This window comes from Rhinopithecus roxellana, chromosome 1, assembly GCF_007565055.1.
Source record: "Rhinopithecus roxellana isolate Shanxi Qingling chromosome 1, ASM756505v1, whole genome shotgun sequence".
NCBI classification, from domain to species: Eukaryota; Metazoa; Chordata; class Mammalia; order Primates; family Cercopithecidae; genus Rhinopithecus; species Rhinopithecus roxellana.
The window spans coordinates 58,042,463-58,057,723 of NC_044549.1; the positions used below are offsets into that span (position 1 = coordinate 58,042,463).

Genomic DNA, 15,261 nt, shown 5'->3' on the forward strand with positions numbered 1-15,261 from the left:
GGTTGATTAACATCAGTTTACTTCAGGTTACTTTCTCGTAAGGATTAAAATAGAGGGGACTCCTGACCCAGGATTTTCTTCCTGGTCACTTTGCAAGCCAGGGACCTCTGCCAGTAACATCCCGTTCAGGCCTGGCTCAGCCACACAACCTGCTGCAGGAGACAGCCCACCCACTCAGCACCCCCAGACCGAGTCTGGCTTACACACGGGTTCCCTGTGCACTGGTTCCCTGTGCACATGTTCCTGAGTTCTTGTCCTGCACCCAAGAAGAATGAGGATGCACTGGCATTCGAAGAGTGAGCAAGGCGGGGAGTTTTATCAAGTGAGGAAACTGCTTTCAGCAGAGAGCGGACATGGGGGTGGTTCCCCTACCCAAAGGCAGGAAAGTCTCCCGTGTGGCTGGGTCTAGGGCCTTTTATGGACTCAGAATGGGGAGTGCATGACGATTGGTTTGTGAGTCTGCAAAAAAGGTTAAAGTGAAGACACCACTCAAAGGTGGGCACGACAGTGTAGAAAACCAATTGCGAAAGGGTAGGTCTATGTAAAATAGGTGAAGGATAGGAATCAATCAGAGGAAAGCACGACAAATGGGAAGACACATTCTCAATCTGGTGTGAGGATTTAATCTGTAGCTTGGCTTTCAGGCTTTAAACTGTCTTCAGCTTGGAGGTGGGGTTTCACTGGGGATTCACTCCTCTTTGACTAGGCATTTGGCTGCCTCCTGCTGCTATCACTTCCTTATTACACTGGCTCAGGTAAACTGGTTTTCAGGAAAAAACTGGTCTATTTTGAGATCTGTTTGCCTGCCTTCCTTCCTTCCTCCCTCCCTCCCTCCCTCCCTCCCTCCCTCCCTCCCTCCCTCCCTCCCTTCTTTCTTTCTTTCTTTCTTTCTTTCTTTCTTTTTTTTTTTTTGAGATGGAGTTTAGCTCTTCTTTCCCATTCTTTTTTCAAAGTTTCATTCATCTTTTGCCACTGCAACTTCTCTCCTCCCTGTTCCCACACACCTTCTTCTTCCTCAGCCTCCCAGGTAGCTGGGACTACAGGCACTCACCACCACACCTGGCTAATTTTTTTGCATTTTTAGTAGAGACAGGTTTTCACTGTATTAGCCAGGATGGTCTCGATCTCCTGGCCTTGTGATCGGCCTGCCTCAGCCTCCCAAAGTGCTGGGATTACAGGCATGAGCCACTGTGCCCGGCCTGTGCCCGGCTAATTTTTGTATTTTTAGTAGAGGCAGGGTTTCACCGTGTTGGCCAGGCTAGTCTCAAACTCTTGACCTCAGGTGATCCGCCCGCCTCGGCCTCCCAAAATGCTGGGATTACAGGCCTGAGCCACCGCGCTCGGCCTTATTTTGTTTTTTCAAGAGACAGAGTCTTGCTTTGTCACCTAGGCTGGAGTGCAGTGGTGCAATCACAGCTCATTGCAGCCTTGACCTCCTCGACTCAAGAGATACTCCCACCTCAGCCTCCTGAGTAGCTGGGACTACAGGTGCACACCACCACACTTGGCTTTTTTTTTTTTTTTTTGGTAGAGACAGAGTTTTACCATGTTGCCCAAGCTGGAATCGAACTCCTGGGCTCAAGAGATCCACCTGCCTAGGCCTCCCAAAGTGCTGGGATTACAGGCATGAGTCACTGCACCCAGCCTGACCAGGTTGGTCTTGGACTCCTAGGCTCAAATGATCCTTCTACCTGGGGCTCCCAAAGTGCTGGGATTACAGGTGTGAGTCACAGCATCTGGGCCCCCCTGGGACTTTTGACTGGCCTCTGGGTCTCTGTCGCCCAGGCTGGAGTGCAGTGTGCGATCTCGGCTCACTGAAACCTCCACCTCCTGGGTTCAAGTGATTCTCCCACCTCAGCCTCCTGAGTAGTTGGGATTATAGGTGCATGCCACTATGCCTGGCTAATTTTTTTTTGTATGTTTAGTAGTGATGGGGTTTCGCTATGTTGGCCAGGCTAGTCTTGAACTCCTGACCTCAGGTTATCCACTCGCCTCGGCCTCCCAGAGTGCTGGGATTACAGGCTTGAGCCACCTCGTCCAGACGTTTTCTCTTTTTTTTTCTAAGGTTTTTTTTTTTCCTTTTTGAGACAGAGTCTTGCTGTGTTGCCCAAGCTGGAGTACAGTGGTGCAATCTTAGCTCACTGCAACCTCTGCCTCCTGGGCTCAAGCAATCCTCCCTTGTAGCTGGCACTACAGGTGTGCATCACCACGCCCAGCTAATTTTTGTATTTTTTGTAGAGACAAGGTTTCGTCATGTTGCCCAGGCTGGTCTTGAACTCCTGCGCTCAAGAGGTATCTGCCGGCCGGGCGCGGTGGCTCAAGCCTGTAATCCTAGCACTTTGGGAGGTCAAGATGGGTGGATCACGAGGTCAGGAGATCGAGACCATCCTGGCTAACCCAGTGAAACCCCGTCTCTACTAAAAAATACACACACAAAAAATCTAGCCAGGCGAGGTGGCGGGCGCCTGTAGTCCCAGCTACTCGGGAGGCTGAGGCAGAAGAATGGTGTGAACCCAGGAGGCGGAGCTTGCAGTGAGCCGAGATCGTGCCACTGCACTCCAGCCTGGGTGACACAGCGAGACTCCATCCCAAACAACAACAACAACAACAACAACAACAACAACAACAACAACAACAACAAAAGAGGTATCTACCTACCTCTGCCTCCCAAAGTGTTGGGATTACAGGCATGAGTCATCACTGTGTCCGGCCCTGGTGAGAATTTCTCTATCAGTTGGAGGAAACTGACTCTCCTGCCACAAGGGGGAAGCAGGGGCCTTTGTAACTCACACAGCCCTCCCCACAGGTGCAGACTCATGTTGCTGCCAGGACTGCTGCAGCCCTCCATCAAAGCCGGTCACCAGTGCCCCGACTGACTCCCTAGGGCAAAAGCACTTGCCCTGGGGCAAAGGAGTCTGAAAAAGATAATATCTAGAATGTTCCTCCTCTGATGTGGAGGAAAGGGGACCAGGTGCTGAATGAAGAAGAATGGCAAGTGTTCTACTGTAGAACTCACCCATCCTGGCCCTGTGGTCAGTCCTGGGGCTGGGCTGATGGCCTCATCCTCACTGGTCACTCTCATCCTGGGCTTTACAAGCATCAATGGCTGTTGCTTTGCTCCAACAGCCTGATGCAGAGTTCTCACCTACAAACTGTAACCAAGGTCCCAGCAGAAAACAGTCATTCTTATCAAACTGGGTATTTGAGGAGAGTTTAATAAAAGTGCTGTTGCATTTTGGGAGGCTGAGGTGGGCAGATTGCTTGAGCCCAGGAGTTTGAGACCAGCCTGGGAAACATGGCAAAACCCCATTTCGACAAAAAATACAAAAATCATCTGGGTGTGGTGGTGTGCATCTGTGGTCCCAGTTACTCTGAAGGGTGAGGTGGGAGGATCACCCTAGTTTCCTGGGAAAACTAAGGCTACAGTGAGCCATGACTGCACTCCAGCCAGGGTGACGGAGTGAGACCCTGTCTCCAGGGAAAAAAAAAAAAAAAAAAAAGTGCTGTTTACAGAGCTACCTAGCCTTGGTACAGCATCTGGGCCAAGTTTGGTTTCTGCCTTGGAGGGGTCACTTTCCCCAGGCAACTTGTATTTCCAGGCTTTGTAAGCCTGACCCACAGAAAATGCCTGCACACATGGGCATATGCCTGTGAGATGCATGGTTGCAATTTCCGAGCCACTGGGGTGATCCTAGCCTCCACTCTCTTGCCCATGCACAGCCCTGGGTGGGGCCCAAAACACCCACCAAGCTCAACCATGAGCTGTGGGCAGATAAGAGGGTGTGTGAGAGCCAAAGACTAAAAAGGCAGGGAGGAAGCCAGGTGATAGGCCCCTAAAGGATCTGGGGGTGGGGGCAGCAAAGTAGAGAAGCCAAAGGCAGGCATGAGAGGTGGGAAAGGACAATTCTTTTTTTTTTTCCTTTTTTTGTTTTTGAGATGGAGTCTCGCTCTGTCACCCAGGCTGGAGTGCAATGGTGCGATCTCGGCTCACCACAACCTCTGCCTCTGCCTCTTGAGTTCAAGCAGTTCTTCTGCCTCAGTCTCCTGAGTGGCTGGGATTACAGGCATGCACCACCATGCCTGGCTAATTTTGTATTTTTAGCAGAGATGGGGCTTCTCCATATTGGTCAGGCTGGTCTCGAACTCCCAACCTCAGGTATCTGCCCGCCTCTGCCTCCCAAAGTGCTGGGATTACAGGCGTGAGCCACCGCGCCCAGCCTTGTTTTTCTTTTTCTGAGACAGGGTCTTGCTCTGTTGCCCAGACTGGAGTGCAGTGGCGCAATCATAACTCACTGCAACCTTCATCTCCTGGGCTCAAATGATCCTCCACCTCAGCCTCCCAAGTAGCTGAGACCAGAGGTGCGTGCCACCATACCCAGCTAATTTAAAAATTTTCTGTAGATACGGGGTCTCCTTATGCTGCCCAGGCTTAGGACAACTCTTAGGAGCTTGGCTAGAGGGCAGCGACTGGAAAACCAAGGGAAAAGAAACCAAGCTTGTGGATGGTGCAGAGTGGAATGAGCAACCTTTAGGGAGGCAGAGGGTTGGGCACCCAGGGTGTGGAACACAGGATGGCTCTAGAGCTGGACATGAGGGGCATGCAGTGGCCGTTCTGCATAAGGGGGACCTGGGCTGCACCCAGCTTTGGAGAGTGGAGCTCAGGAGGCAGAGGTGGGATAACAGGGCTGTCAGGGAGGATGTGACTCCAGTCCCATACTAAGACTCTCCCAGAGGGCACCTGCCTGGGGACAGTCATATCCCTGCGCCCCACATGTATGCTGAGCACCGTGAGTCTTAAGCCCTTCTTGGCCAGGAGGTGATGGGGGCTTATTGGACACCCAGGCCTTCCTCTCCTGGTTCTAACACCCTAGCCTGGGAAACTGCTGGGAACATCCCAGATTGTCCCCTTCGGTTTCTCTTTGTCTACAGCGATGCCCCCACCTTTAGGTGAGAAATATATGGTGACACACAGGGTGCACAACCCAGCCTGGGTACCCCATTAGGGTGACATTTCTTTTCTTTTTTCTTTCTTTTTGAGACGGAGTCTCGCTCTGTCACCCAGGCTGGAGTGCTGTGGCCGGATCTCAGCTCACTGCAAGCTCCGCCTCCCGGGTTCACGCCATTCTCCTGCTTCAGCCTCCCAGGTAGCTGGGACTACAGGCGCCGCCACCTCGCCCAGCAAGTTTTTTTGTAGTTTTTAGTAGAGACGGGGTTTCACCGTGTTAGCCAGGATGGTCTCGATCGCCTGACCTCGCGATCCGCCCGTCTCGGCCTCCCAAAGTGCTAAGGATTACAGGCTTGAGCCACCGCGCCCGGCCAGCGTGACATTTCATGTTTTCTGTCTTGAGTGAAATGTTCTGATTGTGCCAGCTGCAGAGTGGGGGTGGGTCAGGAACCCTGGGCATAAAAGGAAGAACGACTCAACATCCCTGATTCTGCCTGGACCCCTGCCCCGCAGTGAGGGGCAGAGCCCTGTGCGGGACGTTGACCTGGCTGTGCCCTGGGAGCTGCCAGTTTCTAGCTCAGTCCTGGCCCACTGCGCCAGCGCTGAGCCTGCCAGGGCTGAGGCTGGGGATCACCTTGGGATGAGGGTATCAGTCCCAGGGGGCAGGAGATCGAGTGTCCTCTGAGGTGGCGACTGGGCTTGCAGAGGGGAACCGGCATTTGTGGAGTGTCTACTGAGTGCCAAGGTCTGCGCTGGGCACTGTCCTCACACCGCCTCACTTAGTCCTCGGGCAAGTGAGGCTCCGCTGGGGCCGCGGCTGGGAGGGATGGCTGTGGCTGCCCCCCACCGCCCACACAGTAGGCGCTCAGATTTAGGGTGCATATTCCCGGGGACGCCCTCCCGGCCTGAGAGCTGTGGGCCGCCCCCCAAGCATCCCGTCCGGGAACGGTCCAAGTTTTCACGCAGACCCCGGGCGCGGAGCTGGCCCCGAGGCTAGGAAGGCATCCGCTTCCTTCCCTCCTCCTACCTCCTCCTGCCTCCTCCCCCTCCCCCTCCCCCTCCCCCTCCTCCTCCCCTCCCTCCCCTCCCTCCCCCTCCCCTCCCCCTCCCCCTCCTCCTCTCCCGGGCGGGGGTTCCGGGAACCGTCCGGGCCGGGGCTGGGCTGGGCGGGGCGAGGGAGGGGGCGGCCGCGCGGATCGCTGAGGCAGTGGCGGCTCTGCGCCCCGCGCTCGCGTCCATCCGTCCGTCCGCCCAGCCATGGCTGCGCCGGTCCCAGCGCCGCGGATCCTGTTGCTGTTGCTGCTGCTGCTACCGCCGCCTCCGGGTGGTGAGCCGGGGGTGGGGGCGGCCCGTCCTGCCCGGGGACCGGGCAGACACTTACCCGCGCTGCCGCTTCAACGAGCCGGGCAGCACCAGCCCCACCATGCCCCCCACCGACCCCTGATTGCCCCGAGGCCGTCAGCGTCCCCCCACGACTGCGGACCTCTCCTCCACCTGAGCACCCTCCTTGCCTGAACAACGCTGCGCAGACCCCAGGCAGCTGCCACGTTTGTCTGTCCTGGAACGGTGGGGAGGGGTCTGCCCTTCCGCTCATGTCCCTGGGGATGGGGTCCCCAGAGGCTAGGGTAGGGTTCCCCCACCTAGCTTTAGTCTGGCGGGTGGCAGCAGGGCGGCCTGGCCCCTCCATCAGAGGCCTTCCCTCTGCCTGTGTTTAATGTCTGGGATCACCCACCGCTGCCTCCATTGGCCCTTGTGTTGCTGGAGAGCCTGGCGCTGAGGCTGTCCTCTGGGGTGGAGACACCACTGTGTGTGTTGGTTGCAGACAGATGATTCACAGACTCTGGAAGGCTGGCGGGGGGCGGGCCCTTTAAAGGGTTAGGAATTGCCAAACCCTTCTCCCACCCAGGAGAAGCCAAAGACCCTTTTGGGGTGGGTGGCTTCCTGGGGGCTGGGATGAATCCAGAGGACCTGGGCCAGAAAAATGAGAAAGGGGAGACCTGTGCCCAAAATCCCCCACCCCTGGAGTGAGCCTGTAGGAGGGTCACAGAATCAGTGAGATCTGGGGGTCAGAGAGCATTTGTGCCAGGGACTCAGCCTAAACAGCCTCACCGGTGTGTCTTCAGCCGTAGCTCAGAGGCTCAGGTTGGGCTGTGAAGACCCTGCTCCATGTGGGTTCACCTGAGCCACCAGGCACGGGCCATGCTGATAATACCAGGTTTCAGGTGGGCAGCTGGCCAAGCTGGGGTCATCAGTGGTCCAATCCTCTGCTCCATGGCTTTGCCCAGAGCAGGGTTCTGCCTGGAGCTGCCAAGAAGTACAGTTCCCCCCAATTCCCCACTAAAGTTCCCTCTTCCCAAGGAGGTCACTCAGTGTCTGTCTCTGGGCTTCACTCTACTGACAGCCTCAGGATGTGTGGTGCCCTGATCAGGCTCGGGCACCAGATGCTGCACATGGCCAGGTGCCTGGCCTGGCTGGGTCTCCAGAGGCCACGTGCTATGCCAGACTGTTTCCAGGCCAACCTAGTTATGCCTCAGGGCTATCATCAGGCCTGTCCCCTGCCTACTGTGGACTTGTGGGCCTTGCTGGACTAGGTGTTCTCTTTGGAGTCTGCCCTGGCAGAATCTGGTACTGTTCCTTCCTGCTAGTGGGCACAGGTCTCCGCTAATGTAGCCTGAGGATACATGGGAACATTTGACTGTAGCATCTTCTTGGAGGTTTGTAAACCTTGTGGTCATCCAAAACCCTGGGACATTTTCCACATTTGTTGTCAGCCAGATCCCCTCAGCATGACCTTGTATATTGAGACTTGTAAGGATGTCATTAGATCCCAACTCTGTGCTGAGAGGCTTGTGATGGCTCCAGGGCTACAGATGGTGCCACTGCCTTGGAGCCCTGTTGCCCAGGCTGGTCTCAAACTCCTGGAAGAAACAGACATTTCCTGGATAGCTGCTGCAGGCCCAGCACAGGGCTAAGTGCTTTGTGAACACTGGTATGGTGGGTGTGACAATTTCTGACCAGGAGCTAGCCTACCATCACAGTCATGGGGTGGTTCGTGAGAGCCAGGCCCCTGCAGTTGTGGTGCCCAGCAGGGGCTGAGGCTGCTATGGCTGAGTGAGAGGGAGAGTGAATGAGGATTAAGAACCAGACAGTCGGGCGGGCGCGGTGGCTCAAGCCTGTAATCCCAGCACTTTGGGAGGCCGAGATGGGCGGATCACGAGGTCAGGAGACCGAGACCATCCTGGCTAACACGGTGAAACCCCGTCTCTACTAAAAAATACAAAAAAACTAGCCGGGCGAGGTGGCAGGCGCCTGTAGTCCCAGCTACTCGGGAGGCTGAGGCAGGAGAATGGCGTGAACCCGGGAGGCGGAGCTTGCAGTGAGCTGAGATCCAGCCACTGCACTCCAGCCCGGGCGACAGAGCGAGACTCCGTCTCAAAAAAAAAAAAAAAAAAAAAAAAAGAACCAGACAGTCTGGCCGGGGCATGGTGGCTTGTCCCTGTAATTTTGGCACTTTGGAGGCCAAGGTGAGTGGATCACCTGAGGTCAGGAGTTCAAGACCAGCCTGGCCAACATGGTGAAACTCTCTCTACTAAAAAATACAAAAAATTAGCTGGGCCTCGTGGCAGGTTCCTGTAATCCCGTCTACTCGGGAGGCTGAGGCAGGAGAATTGCTTGAATCTGGGAGGCAGAGGTTGCAGTGAGCTGAGATCGTGCCACTGCACTCCAGCCTGGGCAACAGAGCGAGACTGTCTCAAAAAAAAAAAAAAAAGAAAGAAAGAAACGGACAGTCCAGTGTCTGATCCCCTGCAGGTGTTGAGGTGTGTGACTTCTTGCCTGGGCAGCTTCTGGAGGAGGCCGCCTGGAGTAGGGCCTTGAAGGATGAGTAGAGTTGAAAGGCAAGGGATAGGAAGCAGGCAAGAATGTGAGCAGAGTGTGGACAGGTTGGAGAGCTGGAGTGATCTTCAGGACTCTTTGCAGTTTAGACCCTGCTTGGAAACTCGGGGCCTTGATCCTGAAGTAGTGGGAGTTAGGGGAGGTCTGAGAGCAGGGTGTGGCCCCATCAGACTCACACTGAGAAAGCTCACCCTCCTATCAGGAGGCCAGTACACTGGTGAGGGAGAGAGGGACCCCAGATAGGGCAGCTCTGTTGTGGCCTTTGGGATAGGGCAAGGCTGAGGGGGAGCAGTGGCCAGGGGTCGGAAGGTGGCCTGTGGCTAGGGTGGCTCAGAGATGGTGCAGCATGTGTGTGGTCTGGTGGCTGTGCCAGGGAGGGCACTGTGTCTGCTGGGGCCTGGCCCTGTGGGCACAGATGAACAGATGTGTTTCTCCTCTCCAGCGCATGGTGACGTGTGTACGGCTTCCCATGGACTCAGCCTCTTCCCCGAGTCCTGTCCAGATTTCTGCTGTGGTACCTGTTATGACCAATACTGCTGCTCTGACGTGCTCAAGAAATTTGTGTGGACCAAGGAAAGGTGTGCTGTGCCTGAGGCCAGGTGGGTGCAGCGGTGGGCCACAGGGTGGGTGGCTTGAGCCTGTCCCCGCAGGAGAGTATGTGGAAGAGAAATAGCTCTGCCCCTCTGGCCTCTCAGCCCTCTCGAGGTGGTGGCCAGAGCATTGGAGCAGAGGGTTTAGGGATCTCCTGTTCTGGGCTGGACCCCCTAGACCTGCTCAGTTAATCCCCTGTCCATCTCCTCCCTACCCTGAGGGCTCTGGCTCGCTGAGCCTTGGGCTGAGCAGGTTTCTTAGGGGTCCTTGGCCTCAGCTGGTCCTGTGGCTCACCCCAGGTGTGTACCTGTGCCAAGATACATCCTCAGGGTGGGTACCTGGGCTTGACTATACCCCACAGTATGCACATGCCCCCGAAGGGTATCCTTTGTTCAGGGACCCTCTTGTGGAGCCTGTAGGGCGCCGTGTGTAAGCATGTGACCCGGTGTGAGCTCTGTGTCCTCCCAGCGCAGCCTATGAATTTCCCTGCACATTGGGTGTAGACGGTTTCATGGCTGGGACCAAGGTTCCAGGCCCGTGTATGTGGCTGTTTGCTGTATTCTGTATTTCCTTTGTGTTTGGCCTCATGTGTAGAGGGTTGAGATGGTCATACTCCTCTGCTCATGGCAGGTGATTATCCTGTGTCTGGGCAAGACCAACCCCCGCTATCTTACATAATTATTTTTGTGAGATGGAGTCTCACCATGTTGCCCAGGCTGGTCTCATACTCCTGGGCTCAAGCCATCCTTCTCCCTCAGTCTCCTGAGTAGCTGGAACTATAGGTGTGCACTGCTGTGCCTAGCCTATATATTTACTTTAATATCTCAGGACCATTTCATTCCCTTCCCACCCCACGGGCAACCGTCTGCTATGTATAAGGTGCATCCTTTTTATTATTTGAGTTCTTGCAAAGTAAGAACTTGTAGGTCTTGTAGTGTAAGACCTAGCCACATTGCTGTGGCACATCTGGCTCTTGCCCACTAATGCTGTGTCCCTCAGAATGGTGTGAGTCCACAATGGTTGTCACGATAGATAGCTTCAGTGGGCATCTGGTATACCTCCTTTTATGGAGCTGTGTAATAATTTTCTTGGAAACACATCTAGGTGTGCAGTTGCCATGTCATAGATGCACACAGTTATCCACTAAGAACTTCCAGCTGCTCTTGGGAGTGGTGCACAGGGTTGCACACATGTCAGTTCTGCCTGAGGGTTCCTAACAGGTCAGCTTTTACCCTTTCACTTCACCTTTTGGCTCTTTTTTTTTTTTTTTTTTTGAGAGGGAGTCTCGTTTTTGTCGCCCAGATTGGAGTGCAATAATGCGATCTTGGCTCACCGCAATCTCCACCTCCTGGGTTCAAGTGATTCTTCTGCCTCAGCCTCCTGAGTAGCTGGGATTATAGGCATGTGCCATCATGCCCAGCTAATTTTGTATTTTTAGTAGAGATGGGGTTTCTCCATGTTGGCCAGGCTAGTCTCGAACTCCCGATCTCAGGTGATCTACCTGTCTCGACCTCACAAAGTGCCAGGATTACAGGCGTGAGCCATCGCACCCGGCCTGGCATTTTTATATTTTACAAATGTCTTTAAAAACATCTACTGTAGGCCGGGTGCAGTGGCTCACGCCTGTAATCCCAGCACTTTGGGAGGCCAAGGCAAGCGGATCACAAGGTCAGGAGATTGAGACCACGGTGAAACCCCGTCTCTACTTAAAATACAAAAAAAAATTAGCCGGGCACGGTGGCGGGCGCCTATAGTCCCAGCTACTCCAGAGGCTGAGGCAGGAGAATGGCGTGAGCCTGGGTGGAGGTTGCAGTGAGCCGAGATCACGCCACTGCATTCCAGCCTGGGCGACAGAGGGAGACTCCATCTAAAAAAAAAAAAAAAAAACCAAAAAAAAAAAAACCATCTATTGTAGCCGGGCATGGTGGCTCATGCCTGTAATCCCAGCACTTTGGGAAGCCGAGGTGGGCAGATCACCTGAGGTCGGGAGTTCAAGACCAGCCTGACCAACATGGAGAAACCCCGTCTCTACTAAAAATGCAAAATTAGGCTGAGTGCAGTGGCTCACGCCTGTAATCCCAGCACTTTGGGAGGCTGAGGCAGGCAGATCACCTGAGATCAGGAGTTCAAGACCAGCCTGGCCAACATGGTGAAACCCTGTCTCTAGTAAAAACACAAAAAACAGGCCGGGCGTGGTGGCTCACGCTTGTAATCCCAGCACTTTGGGAGGCCAAGGCAGGTGGATCACAAGGTCAGGAGATTGAGACCATCCTGGCTAACACAGTGAAACCCTGTCTCTACTAAAAATACAAAAAAATTAGCCGGGTGCGGTGGCGGGCACCTGTAGTCCCAGCTACTCAGGAGGCTGAGGCAGGAGAATGGCATGATCCTGGGAGGCGGAGCTTGCAGTGAGCCGAGATCGTGCCACTGCACTCCAGCCAGGGGGACAGAGCGAGACTCCGTCTCAAGAAAAAAACAAAACAAAACACAAAAAACTAGCCAGATGTGGTGGTGGGTTCCTGTAACCCCAGCTTATTCAGGAGGCTGAGGCAGGAGAATCACTGGAACCCGGGAGGCAGAGATTGCAGTGAGCCGAGATTGCACCATTCCACTCCTGGCTGGGTGACAGAGCAAGAGACTCTGTCTTAAAAACAAAAAACAAAAAACAAAACAAAACAAAAAAACTATTGTGATATTTCTTTTTTATTTTTATTTTTTTGAGACAGTCTTGCTTTGTCACCCAGACTGGAGTGCAATGGCACGATCTTGGCTCACTGCAACCTCCACCTCCTGGGTTCAAGCAATTCTCCTGCCTCAGCCTCCTAAGTAGCTGGATTACAGGTGTGTGCCACCACGCCAGGCTAATTTTTGTATTTTTACTAGAGACGGGGTTTCACCACGTTGACCAAGCTGGTCTTGAACTCCTGACCTTAGGTGATCTGCCCATCTCGGCCTCCCAAAGTGCTGGGATAATAGGCATAAGCCACCACGCCTGGCAGTATTTCTTTTTTTAAAAGCAGGAGCATTTATTCCATTTAAATTTAATGTAGAGGGCCAGGTGGGTGCTGTGGCTCATGCCTGTAATCCCAGCACTTTGGGAAGCTGAGGTAGGAGGATCACTTGAACCCAGCAGGTTGAGGCTGCAGTAAGTCATGATTGGTGCCACTGCACTCCAGCCTGGGCAACATAGCAAGACCTTGTCTCAAAATTAATTAATTATTATTATTATTATTATTATTATTTTTGAGACGGAGTCTTGCTCTGTCGCCGGGGCTGGAGTGCAGTGGCCGGATCTCAGCTCACTGCAAGCTCCGCCTCCCGGGTTTACGCCATTCCCCTGCCTCAGCCTCCGGAGTAACTGGGACTATAGGCGCCCGCCACCTCGCCCGGCTAGTTTTTTGTATTTTTAGTAGAGACGGGGTTTCACCGTGTTAGCCAAGATGGTCTCGATCTCCTGACCTCGTGATCCGCCCGTCTCGGCCTCCCAAAGTGCTGGGATTACAGGCTTGAGCCACCGCACCCGGCTTAATTAATTAATTTAATGTAGTTATTGATATTCTGGGGTTATATTTGCATCTTTTGTGCTAATTGTCTCTCCTGCATTAACCTTTTTTTACTTCCTGTATTGTTTTGATTTGTTTTTACACCATGTTTTTCTTCGACTGTTACTTCTTTTCTATTCTGTTTTTTTTTTTTTTTTTCTGGAGACAGAGTCTGTCTGCCTCCCAGGCTGGAGTGCAGTGGTGTGATCTTGGCTCACTGCAACCTCCACCTATCGGGTTCAAGCAATTATCCTGCCTCAGCTGCCCAAGTAGCTGGGACCACAAGCGCATGCCGCCATGCCTAGCTAATTTTTTATTTTATTTTAGTACAGACAGGGTTTCACTGTGTTCCCAGGCTGGTCTCAAACTACTGAGCTCAGGCAGTCTGCCTGCCTCGGCCTCCCAGAGTGCTAGGATTACAGGCATGAGCCACCACCCCCAGGCTTCTTTCCTATTCTGAATGCCTTTTTTTTTCTTGCCTTATTGTGTTGGCTAGGCCCTCAGTTACAATGTTGAGTAGAAGTGGAGAAAGCAAACATCTATGTCTTGTTTCCAAGTTAAGGGGGAAGGCATTCAGTCTTCTAGTAGGAAGGATGTCAGCTGTGGCTTTTTCACAGGTGTCCTTTATCAGGTTGAGGCAGTTCTCTGCATTTCTAGTACACCTAGAGTTTTAATTATGGATGGATGTTGAATTTTGTCAAATGCTTTTTGTGCATTTGTAGAGATGACTGTATGATTTTAAAATTTTTATTCTCTTAATATGGTAAATTATATTACTCTCTAAAACAGTATTTTATGTGAGTATAGAGCTTAGGTTGATGGTTATTTATTCTTATCATACTGAAGCTTCCATTCTTCTGTCTCCCAGCTTCCATTATTTCTGTTGAGACATAGGCTCAACAGCCAGTGTCTCTCATTGAAAAGAAATCTCTCTCTTACTCTTTTTTTTTTTTTTTGAGTCAAGATCTCACTCTGTTGCCTGGGCTGAAGTGCAGTGGTGCAGTCACTGCTCATGGCAGCCTCAGCCTCCTGGGCTGAAGCATATCCTCCTACCTCAGTTTTCCAAGTAGCTGGGATTACAGGTGCCTGCCACCATGCCTGGCTAATTTTTGTTTATTTTTTGTAGAGATGGGGTCTCCCTATGTTGCCCAGGCTGGTCTTGAACTCCTGGGCTCAAGTGATCCTCCCACCTCGGCCTCCCAAAATGCTGAGATTACAGGTGCACCTAGTTGAAATCTCTCTCTCTTTTTTTTTAAACCCTCTGATTGCTTTTTAAGATTGTTTTTTTCTTGTCTTTGGTGTTATTCGTTCGCTGTGCTGTATGTAGGTATGGATTTCTTTTTTTTATGCTGCTAAGGATTTGTTAAGCTTCTTACGCTTGTGTTTTTTGTGGTGGTGGTGGTTGTTGTTGTTTGCTTTTTGTGAAGAACGGGGTCTTGCTATATTGCCCAGACAGGTCTTGAACTCCTGGGCTCAAGCTATCTTCCTGCCTCTGCCTCCCTAAGAGCTGGGATTACAGCGTGAGCCACTGCACCTGGCTGGGATTTGTTAAGTTTCTTTTTTTTTTTTTTTTTTTTTTTTTTTTTTTTTTTTGAGACGGAGTCTTGCTCTGTCACCCAGGCTGGAGTGCAGTGGTCGGATCTCAGTTCACTGCAAGCTCCGCCTCCCGGGTTTACGCCATTCTCCTGCCTCAGCCTCCGGAGTAGCTGGGACTACAGGCGCCCGCCACCTCGCCCGGCTAGTTTTTTGTATTTTTAGTAGAGACGGGGTTTCACCATGTTAGCCAGGATGGTCTTGATCTCCTGACCTCGTGATCCACCCATCTCGGCCTCCCAAAGTGCTGGGATTACAGGCTTGAGCCACCGCGCCCGGCCTTGTTAAGTTTCTTGAACTGTGGTTTCACATCTCATCAGTTCAGGAAAATTGTCTGCCATTACGTTTTTTTTTTTTTTTTTTGAGTCCAGGTTTAGCTCTGTTGCCTAGACTGGAGTGCAGTGGCACAATCATGGCTCAAACAAACCTCCTGCCTCAACCTGCCAGGTAGCTAGGACTACAGGTGTGTGCCACCATGCCCTGCTATTTTTTTATGTTTTATTTTTTGTGCAGATGGGGTCTTGTTATGTTGCCTAAACTGGTCTTGAACTCCTGTCCTCAAGTGAGCCTCCAGCCTTGGCCTCCCACAGTGCTAGGATTACATCTGCCATTCCTTTTTTTATTGGTGGGGGACAGAGTATTGCTCTGTCACCCAGGCTGGAGTGCAGTGGTATGATCTCGGCTCACTGCAACCTC

The 15,261-nt window shown here is 52.8% G+C and overlaps 1 protein-coding gene across 2 annotated transcripts in view; it reads left to right on the forward strand.

Moving 5' to 3' along the window:
* The first annotated feature begins 6,049 nt into the window (after positions 1-6,049).
* SHISA5 (shisa family member 5) overlaps positions 6,050-15,261 on the forward strand; it is a 37,889-nt gene continuing 28,677 nt past the window's right edge. Inside the window, exons 1-2 of one of the 2 annotated variants that reach the window (XM_030916087.1) lie at positions 6,050-6,272; positions 9,282-9,438. In XM_030916087.1, coding sequence (XP_030771947.1) covers positions 6,203-6,272; positions 9,282-9,438 — 227 coding nt within the window. In that variant the 5' untranslated portion in view covers positions 6,050-6,202. The remainder of the gene's footprint in view (positions 6,273-9,281; positions 9,439-15,261) is intronic. The other variant, XM_030916120.1, reaches the window with a different exon arrangement.